General features: G+C 35.2%; 1 protein-coding gene across 1 annotated transcript in view; it reads right to left on the reverse strand.

Moving 5' to 3' along the window:
* The window catches only part of LOC311175148 (vacuolar protein sorting-associated protein 54-like), a gene marked incomplete at both ends in the record, with an annotated part of 40,402 nt that overhangs the window by 5,897 nt on the left and 20,695 nt on the right, over positions 1–13,810 (reverse strand). The window contains 6 exon segments of the mRNA XM_084240079.1: positions 4,925–5,035; positions 7,307–7,414; positions 10,940–11,020; positions 11,134–11,255; positions 11,772–11,859; positions 12,727–12,832. Of these exon segments, the coding sequence (XP_084096205.1) occupies positions 4,925–5,035; positions 7,307–7,414; positions 10,940–11,020; positions 11,134–11,255; positions 11,772–11,859; positions 12,727–12,832 (616 nt within the window).

Raw genomic sequence — 13,810 nt, forward strand, 5'->3', positions numbered from 1 at the left:
AAAGATCAATGAAACCAAAAGCTGGTTCTTTGGAAAAAATAAACAAAATAGACAAACCTCTATCCAGGCTCACAAAGAAAAAATGGGAGAAAACACATATAAACAGGATTATAAATGAAAGAGACGAAATCACAACAGACTCAGTAGAAATCAAAAGAATAATCAGACATTACTATGAACACCTATATGCAAACAAACTCAACAACCTAGAAGAGATGGACAAATTCCTAGAATGATATAATCATCCAAAACTGGACAGAGAAGAAATAGAACAACTAAACAGACTAATTACAAGCAGCGGAATTGAGGCAGTAATCAAAGCACTCCCCAAAAACAAAAGCCCAGGCCCAGATGGCTTCACAAATGAATTCTACCAAACGTTCAGCAGTGAATTAGTGCCTATCCTACATAAACTCTTTCAAAAATTGAAAAAGAAGGAATACTACCAAATACGTTCTACCAAGCCAACATTACACTAATACCAAAACCCAACAAAGACATCACAAAAAAAAAAAAAATTACAGACCAATCTCCCTAATGAACACTGATGTAAAAATCCTCAACAAAATCCTTGCCAACAGAATCCAACAATGCATCAAAGAGATAGTACACCTGGGATTCATCCCAGGGGCACAAGGATGGTTCAACATAAGAAAATTGATAAGCGTAATCCAATACATCAACAAAAAGAAAAATAAAAACCATATGATCATATCAATAGATGCTGAGAAAGCATTCAACAAAGTCCAACATCCATTTATGATGAAGCCCCTTGAAATTCTCAGGATAGAAAGAACATACCTTACATGATAAAAGCCATATACGACAAACCCACTGCCAACATTATTCTCAATGGTGGAAAGCTGAAGTCCTTTCCTTTAAGGTCAGGAACAAGACAAGGATGTCCTCTCTCACCACAGCTTTTCAAAATAATACAGGAGGTCCTAACCAGGGCAATAAGACAAGAGAAAGACATACAAGGAATCCAGATAGGGAAAGAAGAAGTAAAACTATCACTATTTGCAGACAATATGATGATATACACAGAGAACCCTAAGAACTCCACAGAAAAAGTACTCAAAATAATCAACCAGTTCAGTAAAGTAGCAGGAGACAAAATCAACACACAAAAATCAGTAGCCTTCCTATACACAGTCAATTGGAAGAAGAAGAAATCAAAATAAAAAATCTCTTTCATAATTGAAAACAAAAAAATCAAATACTTGGGAATAAACCTAACAAAATAGGTGAAAGACCTATACAAAGAAAATTATAAAACACTGTTAAAAGAAATTGAAGAAGACAAAAAGAAATGGAAAGACATCCCCTGCTTACAGATTGGAAGAATCAACATTATTAAAATGGCCATCCTCCCAAAAGCAATATACAGATTCAATGCTATTTCAATAAAAATTCCAATGACATTCTTCAAAGAAATAGATCAAATATTGATGAAATTCATATGGAACCACAAAATCCATGAATAGCCAAAGCCCTATTGATGAAAACAAAGGAGGTATCACACTTCCAAACTTCAATCTATACTACAAAGCCATAATAATTAAAACAGTTTGGTATTGGAACAAAACCAGACACACAGACCAATAGAATTGAATAGAGAGCCCAGAAATAAAGCCACACTTATATGAACAACTAATCTCTGATAAAGGAGCAAAGAACATGCACTGGAACACGGACAGTTTGTTCAATAAATGGTGCTGGGAAAACTGGACCTCCACATGCAAAAAAAGAAACTAGACCACTACATCTCACTGTGCACAAAAATCAACTCAAAATGGATAAAATAACTGGACATAAGACCTGAAACCATAAAATATATAGAATAAAATATAGGTAAACCACTACAAGACATACATCTCAAAAACATATTTAAAGACTCATCACCCAAAGCAGTGATAGTGAAGACAAAGATAAACACCTGGGATTACATCAAACTGAAAAGCTTCCGCACAGCAAGAGACATTAACCAAAACTGAGAGACACCCCACTGATTGGGAAAAAAATCTTTAAACTCCATCCAACTGATAAGGAACTGATCACAATGATATACAAAGAACTCACACGGCTCAACAAAAACAAAATAAACAATCCAGTCAAGAAATGGGCAGAAGGTGCTCGCTTCGGCAGCACATATACTAAAAAAAAGAAATGGGCAGAAGAACTCAAAAGACATTTCTCCAAAGAGGAAATGCAAATGCCAACAGGCATATGAAAAAATGTTCAACATCCCTTATAATCAGAGAAACGCATATCAAAACCACACTGAGATACCACCTTACACCAGTAAGAATGGCACATATTAAAAAAAACTAGCAACAACAAATGTTGGCAAGAATGTGGTGAAAAAGTAACTCTCCTACATTGCTGGTGGGAGTGCAAACTGGTCCAACCATTGTAGAAAGCTGTCTGGAGATTCCTCAGTCTACTAAATATGGAGCTACAATACGATCTGGCAATGCCACTACTAGGGATCTACCCAAAGGACACAAAAACAGTGATTCAAAAGAGTACCTGTACACCTATGTTTATTGCAGCAGTATTTACAATAGGTAAAACCTGGAAACAACACAAATGCCCAAAAATAGATGACTGGATCAAGAAGATGTGGTATATATACACAATGGAATATTATTCAGCAATCAAAAAAGATAAACTCATGTCATTTGCAGCAAAATGGATGGAGCTAGAAGGAATTATGCTCAGTGAAATAAGCCAGAAGGAAAAAGAAAAATACCAGATGGTTTCACTTGTAACAGGAATATAGGGGAACCAAATAAAACATCAATGTAAAAAAAATAGTAACAGTACAAAACACAACAAAGCAAAAACAGACAATTATAAACCAGAGACATACTGCAGGGGAGGAGGAGGGAGAGAAGTGAGAGGGAGGAGCATAGGGGACTGAGGTGATGGTGTTTGGGTACCTTGGGGAAGGAAATTCTATGGGGACTCAATCTGAGGGGGTGGGGGGAAGCAAATATTGTTTAAAAAATGTAAAAAATGATAAATGTTAAAATTTTAAAAAATGGAAAAAAAATAAAATAAAAAAAAATAAACTTTGGAGAATAGTATTCTAACCCCCCAGCCAGGACACCATGATAAGGCTCCTGTCTTTCCAGCCTTTCCTCCTCCTACTTGCTGCCTAGGCTGAACATTCCTTCTGGTTTTTCCCCTACACCCTACTTCCTGTGCTCCTTTCCTTCCTGGAAGACTCTGCTCTAGTGTCACTTCTAGAATCTTCTGCGGCTCACTCGCCCCACCTAAGACTGGCTTGGGCCACTCTCTTCACGCTCCTATAAAGCCCAAATGCCAGTTTCTTACATTGTCTCGGTCCTGAACGTTCTCACCCACCACCCTGTGCATGTCTCAACGAGACTTTCTCATCTTTGTCCTCAGCCTTGCATGGTGCCTGTCATGTGGGAATTGAGCAAATGCACACATACACACACTCATGTTCAAAAGCTTTGCCAAATGACTGACATTATAGGGAATATCCTACATCTCAAAAACAAAGGATCCAAAACAATAGAAGGCATTTATCTGTCACAGAATTATATTAAAATAAAATTTCATGAAAAAAATAAAATAAAACCATTTTATGTTACAGGATTTTCATCTCAAAAAAAAAAAAGGTACATTTTTAGAACAATTTCAGGAACAAAATTTCCTTATAAACAGTTTGTCAGTATGTCTCACTTAAGTCTAGAGTTTAATTTGCAAGGAATTGTATCTTTTAAAGTATCACTCAAAAACATAAATTGACTTGCACAGAATTAGTGTCTCCAAGTACGTGAGTGAAAATTTCTAAGGTTGTACTGACCCCCAAACAGCTATATTAACAAAATAATAGATAATAAGTGAATGGTTTAGAACTATTAATCTGGAAAAAAAAAGTCAAACCACCAACCTAGATTTAGTTATGAGAATAAAAGCAGAAGGTATGATTTAAGTGAGGCTTAAAAAATATTAGTTTGTTTGAACAGTCTCTGGGAAGAAATTGATATTCACTCTACTATACTTGAATGCTTTGAAATTTTTGAAAAATAACAATTCTAAAAAAGAAATAACCTCCAGATAATAATAAAGGGAAAGAATCAGATTACTGCCAGATATAGCCTGGTCACAGACACAGCAGTCCCAATTTTTCTAAACTGCTTTTTGCAAAATCTTTCTTTCTTTCTTTTTTTTTTTTTTACAGCGAGGTCAATTTCTGACTTCAAAATAATTTTCAGTTTGTTCGTGTAAGTTTGAAATTTAAGCCTGAACCTCCTTTAACAGGGAATAAAATATTATGTCCCTAAAAATCCATGCAATAGATAACATACCCAGGAAATATTAAGGTGATTTGCCCATAGTTATACAACTAGTAAGTAGCAGAACTTAACCCAAATTTTCTGATTGTAAATCCTACATTCTCCCATATACTATACTATACTATTTCACCAATAACACAATTTGTCCAAAAGCTTACAATAAAATATATACACATATTTTTTTGCAATCCTTTGAAGGAATTTAAGGCAGATCTTATTTCTCATTTTACAAATGAGACAGAGTTTATGTGACTTTCACATGGTCACACAACTACAAAGTAGGACACTGAGTCCTGTGTGCATAAAGGAAGAATACTGGGGAAGCTAAGGAGGTCCCACTAACACTGCCTCAAGGTGGCTCTATATCAGTTAAGTAATTGATCACTTATAAAACACTTTAACATAGATAGATAATAGGTAGGCAGGTAGGCAGATTAAAAAGATCTCCATAGAAGGAAGGAAATGCAAAATGTTGCTGATTATACCATACTTGTGCTCCATCATGGAAAAAGACAGTATAAAGAATAAAATCTAGAATAAAATCAGTATAAAGAATAAAATCAATTTAATATGGGAGTATGTGGCAAAACCATGGCAAAAACATACCCATTTTGAGGTCCTCCATCATTTATCACATTTAAATGAGATAACTGTTTTTTCAAGTGGAGTTTATAACTTGCATTAATTCTTAAAAATAACACCTGGAAAAGAAATAAAATTATATTTTTGACACTCTACTAAATAGAAGATATAAGAATCTGTGTTATCAATATCAAATCAGTGTTAGAAAGAGAAAATGTCCTTAGAAAATTTTGTTTGGCATACATTTGAAAAATGCTCCTCAGAAAGTATTATTTCAGTATAGTTTTTTTTTTCTTTCTGTAGTTAGATAAAGCTGTCTTTTCCTGTTCTCTCAGTGATACTTGTGTAGTGATACGACTTAGTACTGTCATTCTGTACCTTGGAAGAAGTTCTCTAGAATATGAAAGTGGGATGAACCATGACAGGTAAAAAGAATGAAAAGAAATGGAGAATTATGATATATATATTAACTAGGAACTTGACAAAGAAAACAAAAAGTTATAATGAAGATAAAGATACCTTCATTCTTTTAAACTGGTAAAATTACCTTAATTTGTTCCTGCATGCAGATTTTCATGCAGTGGTCCAATACTACTTTGGGCAACATCTAAAAATTATGGAAACAATTTTGTAGAAAAATATATTTTCTATGGGAAAAATTATAAGATCATCTGTGGAAAAGTTTTGTAGAATTACTGGTATTTTCAAGTGGCACTACTGATATCAAACTTTTAACCTTTGTCCAGTTTTAGTGTGAATTTCCCTTAAATGATGATGCAAATAAACACATAAAATACCTGTATGCCCAGCTCCCTAAGCGGGTTAGTCTTACCCTAGGATTAGAACTCAGAAAGCAAATCCAGAAGGTGAGACTATCAAAGGTGGGGGGAATTTTACAAATAGAGTGAAAAAAATGGTTGGTTAGAAAGAAATAAAAAGTAAGAAACCCTAGTGGGTGCTCCATATTTCATGGTTCCCCTCAGTCTTCACAGAACTCTCAAGGAGCAGGATGATACTTAATTATAAGGGTGCTTATGATTAATGAAAACCTATGGAAACATGAAGAAAAATGGTAATAGTTAGTAAGAGATAGAAGTCTGAGGTAGCATGGTGAAGGAAACAAGCAGGAACAAGTGCAGGCAAGAGACACTAGGAAAGACACCTTCTCCCAAATATCATTTTCATGCATTCAACCACTTGATGAAAAACTGAAATAACAACCTTATCTAAACAGCAAAAATTCCAGTGAAAATTAAGTTCATTAGCTATACAACTAGGTTTCTATGATAACATTGTATCATTCTATGACTAGGCTTGAATGAGATCACCTGGTACAGAGGAAACAAACTAAGTTAGATAAGGACTAGGGAAAAAAGGGAATACTGGAAATTTTTATTTTAATTTTCTTTTTATTTATATATATTTTTACATCATTCATTTTTTGCAACTTTTTTAAGAATTATTTTATTTTATATAATTCTTACATCATTTTTCATTTTTACATAATGTATGCATTTTCATTTTGGTTATATTCCCCATACAATTCCCACACCCTTTTTCTGACCCTAATCCCTCTTCTCCTCCCCCTGCCCCCCACTGTAGTGTGTCTCTGGTCTATAGCTGCTTGTTGATTTTGATTTTTACTTTATTGCAATTAGTCTTTTTCCTGGTCCCTTATTTAGGTTTTCTAAATTCCTGCTATGAGTGAGACCATCCGGGAATACTGGAACTTTTAAAGTGTCAGAAGAGGGACGAGAGGGATGTTGGGGATAGGATTGTAACTGATAAACGAAAGAACTGCATTACTTTTCTAGAGGAAGTAAGAGGGACAGAGAATGGATAACTTCATAAGTAAGAAGGAGGTGACATGTGACAGAGACTAATATTTTGTTATTTTTCCTGGTCAGTGGTCTCTACAGATGACTGATGATCTAACAAATATTACCTACAAGGCATATTGCTTGAGTTACTTTATGTGTCAAACTATTAAATCAAAATGAGTTTCTCCTAAATTCAATTTGGATTATAATCACAATGGCTAACATTTTATTATGCATTGATAAATGCCAACTCTGATCTTTAAACAAATAATATAGTGAATGTTGTAAGCAGAACCTAGGATCTCTGATATTCAAAGGACAAATATAAAATCTACCCTTTAGAAATACTGACCATTTAGCAAAGTTATTGCTCTGGCTTGTCAGAGCAAGAGCACTTTGAAATCAGAAATTTTTATTTATGTTCCATTAGTCAATACAACAACCTGAAAAATGATGACAATCATATTGATATATGACTGTGCCAAAAGTATGTAAAAACACTCCAATTCTGCATGATATTATATGGCATATATTTTCAAAATGATTTAGGAATTAGGAATTACTACTCACTTGTGTTTGTTCTTCTGGAAGGAGATCAAATATAGCTTCATGCATTTTTGCCATTTGCTTACAAATATTCCTGAAACAGGCAGAAGGAACGGGAGCTTTCACTTCATACTAGCAGGGAAAAATAATGAGAATTATGTTCATGTCCTCTGGATTGCAATACTGTTCCCACCATTCAGCTAAGTTCAGTATCCTACACTGACCAAAGCAGAGGTTAGCTACCCCTGGAGGAGGAGGATCACTGAGAAAGTTAAACACCGAATGATTCATATTACTTGATTTTAAGAAATGGCAAACTAACACATGGAGGATGCACATTCATCATTATGTAAATTAAAGCCACAATGAGAGATCACTTTACACAGATCTACTAGACTAACATTCAAAAACAGACAGACAATAGAAAGTGCTGGGGTACCTGAATTCTTAAATATCACCTAGAGTTCTTATATGTCACAAATAGGAAGAAAAAGTGGTATAGTCGCTTTGGAAAATAACCTGGCAGTTTTTTTATAAAGTTATCAATAATTTTTACATTTCTATACAACAATCAATCAACCTCATTCCAAGGTATTTACACAAAAGAAATGAAAACACATACCCACAAAGATGTACACATGGATGTTTAACAAGATTATTCATAACAGCCCATTATTTCATAGACAACCCAAAGGTCTATCAACTATAAACATGATATAGCCATACAAGGGGCAAGACTCTAGTAAAACAGGACAAACCACTAACACATGCTATATCATCCATGAATCCCAACAGCATTATGCAAATAAAAGGAATCTGGCACAACAGTGTATATTCTGTATAATTCCATTTGTAGACATTCTGGAAACTGCAAACTATGTGGATGAAAGTCAGATCAGTGGTTGTCAGGGGCCAAAAGGAGAGGACTGACTGGTGATGTGCCCAAGAGAATGTTTAACAATGATGTAACTTGGTCTATGTCCTGGCTACAGTAGTTCTACTACTGTACATTTGTTAAAGTCATCAAACTTAGAAAGGGTGAATTTTACTGAATATAACTCCTACCTCTAGAAGCCTCACTTACACTGCTTAGTTTTCTACTGGCAGTCAGAGCTCTCCACTACCATGTTTCTTACTCCTGATTCATCTACCCTAATACATTAGGTAAAAGGAATTACTTTTGTTAATATTAACAGCAGCAAAAGCATTAGTAGTCGATATTTACTGGAACTTGCTATATACTCAGACACATGATTAAAAAAAAAATACTCCAAATATTATCTCTTTATCCTCACTACAACCTTATGAGGCTCTATTATTATCATCTCCAGAACTCTAATATAAAACTTTATTTTTATGACTCCATATCAACATATGTTTATGCTGTTCCTTCAGAATATCTCCTCACCTCAACTTCATTTACTTTAATCTTAACTCTCTTTAAAAGTAAAATAGGGGCAAATCTCAGTGCTATCACATTATCACCACAGTACCCTGAGTTTGATCCCCGGACAGGGAGCTAACCCACATATGGTGCAGCAGACCTCTCCTGTCTCACCCGTTGCTCCTCTTAGCAGTGTATTTCAGTAGATGCACCTGTTCTGCTTCCCACTCTGTCTCTGGTGAATCCTCTCACTCCCTGCACCTCTGGCCTACACCCCAGTTCTTCTATGCATAAATAAATCTTCTAAAAATATAGAACGTATATATACATGCCTCATCCATAGTTCTTCTAAATCTCATTCTCCAGATGGCAGCCACTGCTTTCAAAGTATTAAAAATTACAACAGCACTGAATCAATTCAGTTCTCACGACACTTTATATATTCTACCTCTGTTACAGTTATCAACATAGTTTTCCTATTAAACAATTACTATTTGAGAATAAAGACTTATTTACCCTTATATATAGCTGTTACCTAACACAATTTAAGTGAATGAGTGAATGAATGGTGGCTGGGACACTGGTCCAGCCAGTAATAAAATTAGATGTTAATAATCACTCTACCCAAGCAATGTACCCTTACTTATTAGCTTCTTAGACTCATTATATTACTGTGTTATTCTTCTTTCCCCAAATTAAATGTCTATGTGTGTGAAATGACACCACCTTATCTGTTTTTTTTTTTTTTTTTTTTTCATGATTTGTCTCCTGCTATCAGAATCTGATGGATCCAAGTAGGAGAAAAAGCCTATCAAAGTGACTTGCTTTGTAAGATTACTCTAAGCATATTCTTGGTCAAAAAAGTATGAACTAAGTAAACCCTCAGACTTTCAAGTTATGAAATTTCTGTTTTCTCCCTGAGATCTGGGTTGAAGAACCTAGGGAAAGGAAAAGAGTGAGATAGATCAAAAGTGATTGGGGGCCTCCCTGGTGGCGCAGCGGTTGAGCGCTGGGTTGCGAAGCTGCCGGCGACCTCTGCGGCGCCGGTTCGATCCCCGGCTGCTCCCCGGCCACCGGAGGAGGGTCCCACATGGCGCGCAGTCCCCTCCTGCCGCCCGCTGCTCCCCTCAGCAGTGTACTTCGGTCCTTCTGCCTGCTCTGCTCCCCACTCTGGCTCTGGTGAATTCTCTCACCCTCCCGCGCTTCTGACTGTACCCAGTGCATGTATAAACAAAACAAACAAATAAATAAATAAATAAAACATGCCTCTATTAAAAAAAAAAAAAAAAAAAATTAAAAAAAAAAAAAAAAAAAAAAGTGATTGGGCTAGATAAATGAAATCTTTTGGAAGATATCTTCTCAATGTAATTGAGAATTCTTTGGGAAATATTACTCCTTTTAATGACTGATTGGGAATGAGAAGCAAATAAGAAATTAATGTAAAAATTGTGTATCTAGGGCCTCCCCGGTGGCTCAGTGGTTGAGCGCTGGGTTGCGAAGCTGCCCGCAGCCTCCGCAGTGCCGGTTCGATCCCCGGTTGCTCCCCGGCCACTGGAGGAGGGCCCCACGTGGCGAGCAGACCTCTCCTGCCGCCTAATGCTCCCCTCAGCAGTGTACTTCGGTCCATCTGCCTGCTCTGCTCCCCGCTCTGGCTCTGGTGAATTCTCTCACCCTCCGGTGCTTCTGACTGTACCCAGCGCTTGTATAAATAAATAAAAATAAATCTTAAAAAAAAATTGTGTATCTATGAGGGAAATAGCAGCATCTCAAAGTGCCTTGTTAGTCTGGAAAGTAAGTAATAATACACTATCAGAAACAATTTATTTACTTTTCTATTTTGATCTTTGTTCTTTCAATTCTGCCTCTAGAAGGCATTCAAGGGTTTTAAAGAAAGTGTGTTATTTGTCAATGCAGCCACTATAAAATTACTTTTGTATAGGGTTTCTATAATTCTAGAAATAATCTTCCCTCCCCTTACCTACCTGGCCCCTTCAGAGATGAAGGGCAACTATTTTTTTTGAGTTTTTCTAGAACCTGAAGAATTTGATTTGTTAGACTATTGTGGGTTAGGTCATTATCAGTGGCCTTTACAACAGCAGATGCTCACTTTTTGGGAAAGAACTAAAAAATATTCTAACAATTGGTGAATGATTATCTTGGAAAGAGAATGATATCTTTGAAAGAGATATGACTCTTTCATCACTTTTTATCTTTATAAGATGAAAAGCCACAAGGCCTTTAAGCAAACCCTAATAATTTCCATAAATCATTACCTTAGATAACAGCTTGTCAAATAAGCTATCCATTATCGCTACAAGTTTAGCTGATATTTCAGCTATGTGTTCATGGTAGTCCTGTAATGAGAAATGACATTGTATTTTAAAATCCCAGAGACAAATCTAAAGAAGACTTAACAATTAAGTAATTAAATTTATGAAAATCCAGTAGGAAAAATATTTTAAAATACCTTAGTAATATGATCAAAATGCCTAAGCATATTATATTGCTTAGGCTGCAGTCGAGCTTCAAAATGAGCCCAGATCACAGGAATGTAGTGTACAATTAACTGCAAACAGCGTGAAGAAAGAGCTGAACATCCAGGGAGTGGATATATTATGGAGAAACAAAAAAAATATATTAGTTGACTTCAATTATGTATCAAAAAAAGTTAATTTTATACAGATTCCAGTTTATTTCATAAGTGAAGAACACAGTGGCAGAAAGCAACGTTTCATTTTGTTTAAGTGTTTGGTACAGAACAATGTAATAAATGTGCTGTCCCCAAGTTAGACTCAAGTCATGAGCACTGTTGGCATAAGGAAACTAATGGAACAACTGATTCTCCTCTAACATTCAGATGGCTTGCGCCCCAAAGTACTTCATACATATTATATCTTAATATTTTCTAAAGTGGTGCAACTTCCAAATAACATACTTATTAATGTAGAAGATCCTCAGTATATTTCCCCAAAAGTTAGTTTTCCAATACGGTAATACATAAGCCAACAAAGCCGTGTTTGTTACTTTTAGAACCATAAAAACACAATGAGTATAGCAACATCATTGTAACACCTCAGCAAGTGAATTAAATTTAAGAATTCATACCCAAATTTTTTGTAATTATTGTTTTTAGTCCGACAACTTGCAGTGCACCAGCTCCAAGAACTAACTGGCAACTTCTTGAATTGAAGTACTAACAAAGGAAGGAGAAAAAAAAATAAACAATTTATTAAAAACTGTTTTTTATATGTTGGTAGTATGGCAACAGTTCTATAAAAAACATTGCTGTTTTCTCTCATTCAAGGACCAAATGAATTTTCTATTAGAAGCAATTATAACCTATTTATGTAATGACCAAAAAAGGTGAGGGGGAAGGTAATTTAAAATATTTACAAAAATTTTGAGAAATTCTGAAAATCAGTTGTTCAGCAATTAATCTAGCTTACATTCATAAAACTACTTCAGTTCTAGTTATTCTTATTGGATAATCCTATTTTCACAAGGGTAAACAAAACCTTTCTGGACTGAAATATAACAACTCGATTTTTGGACAGAATTGATTAGACATTTGCAAAGACAAAGCCTTTTCTCTAAACTAGCAGCTAAAAATATCTGTTAATATGAAATGCCTGAATAAAATTATCACCACATTTTCATTTTACATCAATGGTCTTAAAGAATGATTTAAGAAAAACATCTAACCTTAGTGAGATGAATTTTGTAATGTTCAGTGAATTCTTCCATGCACATTTGAAACCAGTCCAGGTTTTTTGACCTAAGTGGCCTCAGTCATGTTCAGCACCTAATGAACAAATCATCTCCTGTCTCCAATGTCATTAACAACTCTATGAGTGTAATGAGGAATCACTAAATGCATAGTGGGAAGGAAGCAGGCAGCCTTCTTCCAATAACATGTTGTGATTCAACCACAATCAAATGTCACAAAATGTCTTAAAGATAACTTAACCTTGAAATGTCTTAGAATTGGAAGATCAGTCACATTCTAGCGAATTACTTCCTCCAACTATTTTTCCACTAACAAGAGTAAAATCATACACACCTTTAATAAATCTGACAGACAAGTAAGCATGTCAGTAGTAACAGATGGGATATTATCCACACACTGGCAATATTCAAGAATAATTCTTATCAACAGCAATACAGTTCTGCAAGAAAAGAAAGATGACCCAATAGGCAGTAGGAACAAGAAAAATTAAAGTGATTTGGTATATAAAATCAGTACTTGGTAAATTATATATTTTACCTACATGTGCAGCAAAGTAGGGACTAGGGTGAGGTAAGTGATTCCTAGAGTGGAAAATTAAGGAAACACTCAATTTCAGGGGCAAGCAATAGCAGGATCAGAACTTGTATGACACTGAAAAGAGTACCTCCTTAATTTTTTTTTTTTTGTGCAGTGGGCATATTATTTTGTGTAGCATTCTTATTAAGTAAGTCTCTTCAATATACATGTATCCCTCCCTTGGCTAATTCAGAAACACTAATAAAAAGCCTACCCAGTGAATCTTATTATATAGTAGGTCTTCATTAATAACTGTTGAATTAATGAAGGAACCCTAAATCCAGATTTTCTTAGTGAGGTGAAAGAGAAACTGCAATGGATTCTAAGAACAATTTATCTCCTGTTTATTGGTAAGCAAAAAAAAAAAAAAGTTCTCTACAGATGAGAATGTTATCATCAATTCATTAGCAGGACATGTCAGATATTGAAAAGAGATACTACTAGGAGATAAAACAAATTTGAAGTAAGAGGGAAAGAGCCCTTACATGCCCTAATAGGATCTCTAAGTCCAACGAGATGCTTAGAAATGAAGACATATATAAAATAGTATTTTATGAGTATGAAGGATATCCAGAAAGTAGTGATTCAGAAAAGATAGTGTCTAGACATCAATCCATCTTAATGTCACAGACCATATAATACTATCCACACACACAATCCTACAGCCTGCTTTATTGTGCAGATCCCACTGCCTATCATGTATAATCTTCTCTAAGAAGATATAATATCCTCCCTTAGGCCAGGGCATTGTTTTGGCAGTAGTCTCCACATGAGGAGACAAAAGCCAGAAAAACCAGAGGGGACTGTTCCTTTAAGCACAGAAAAGTAAAGTTAAAATTAT

This window comes from Talpa europaea, assembly GCF_964194135.1.
Source record: "Talpa europaea genome assembly, chromosome: 8".
In the NCBI taxonomy this organism is placed as follows: domain Eukaryota; kingdom Metazoa; phylum Chordata; class Mammalia; order Eulipotyphla; family Talpidae; genus Talpa; species Talpa europaea.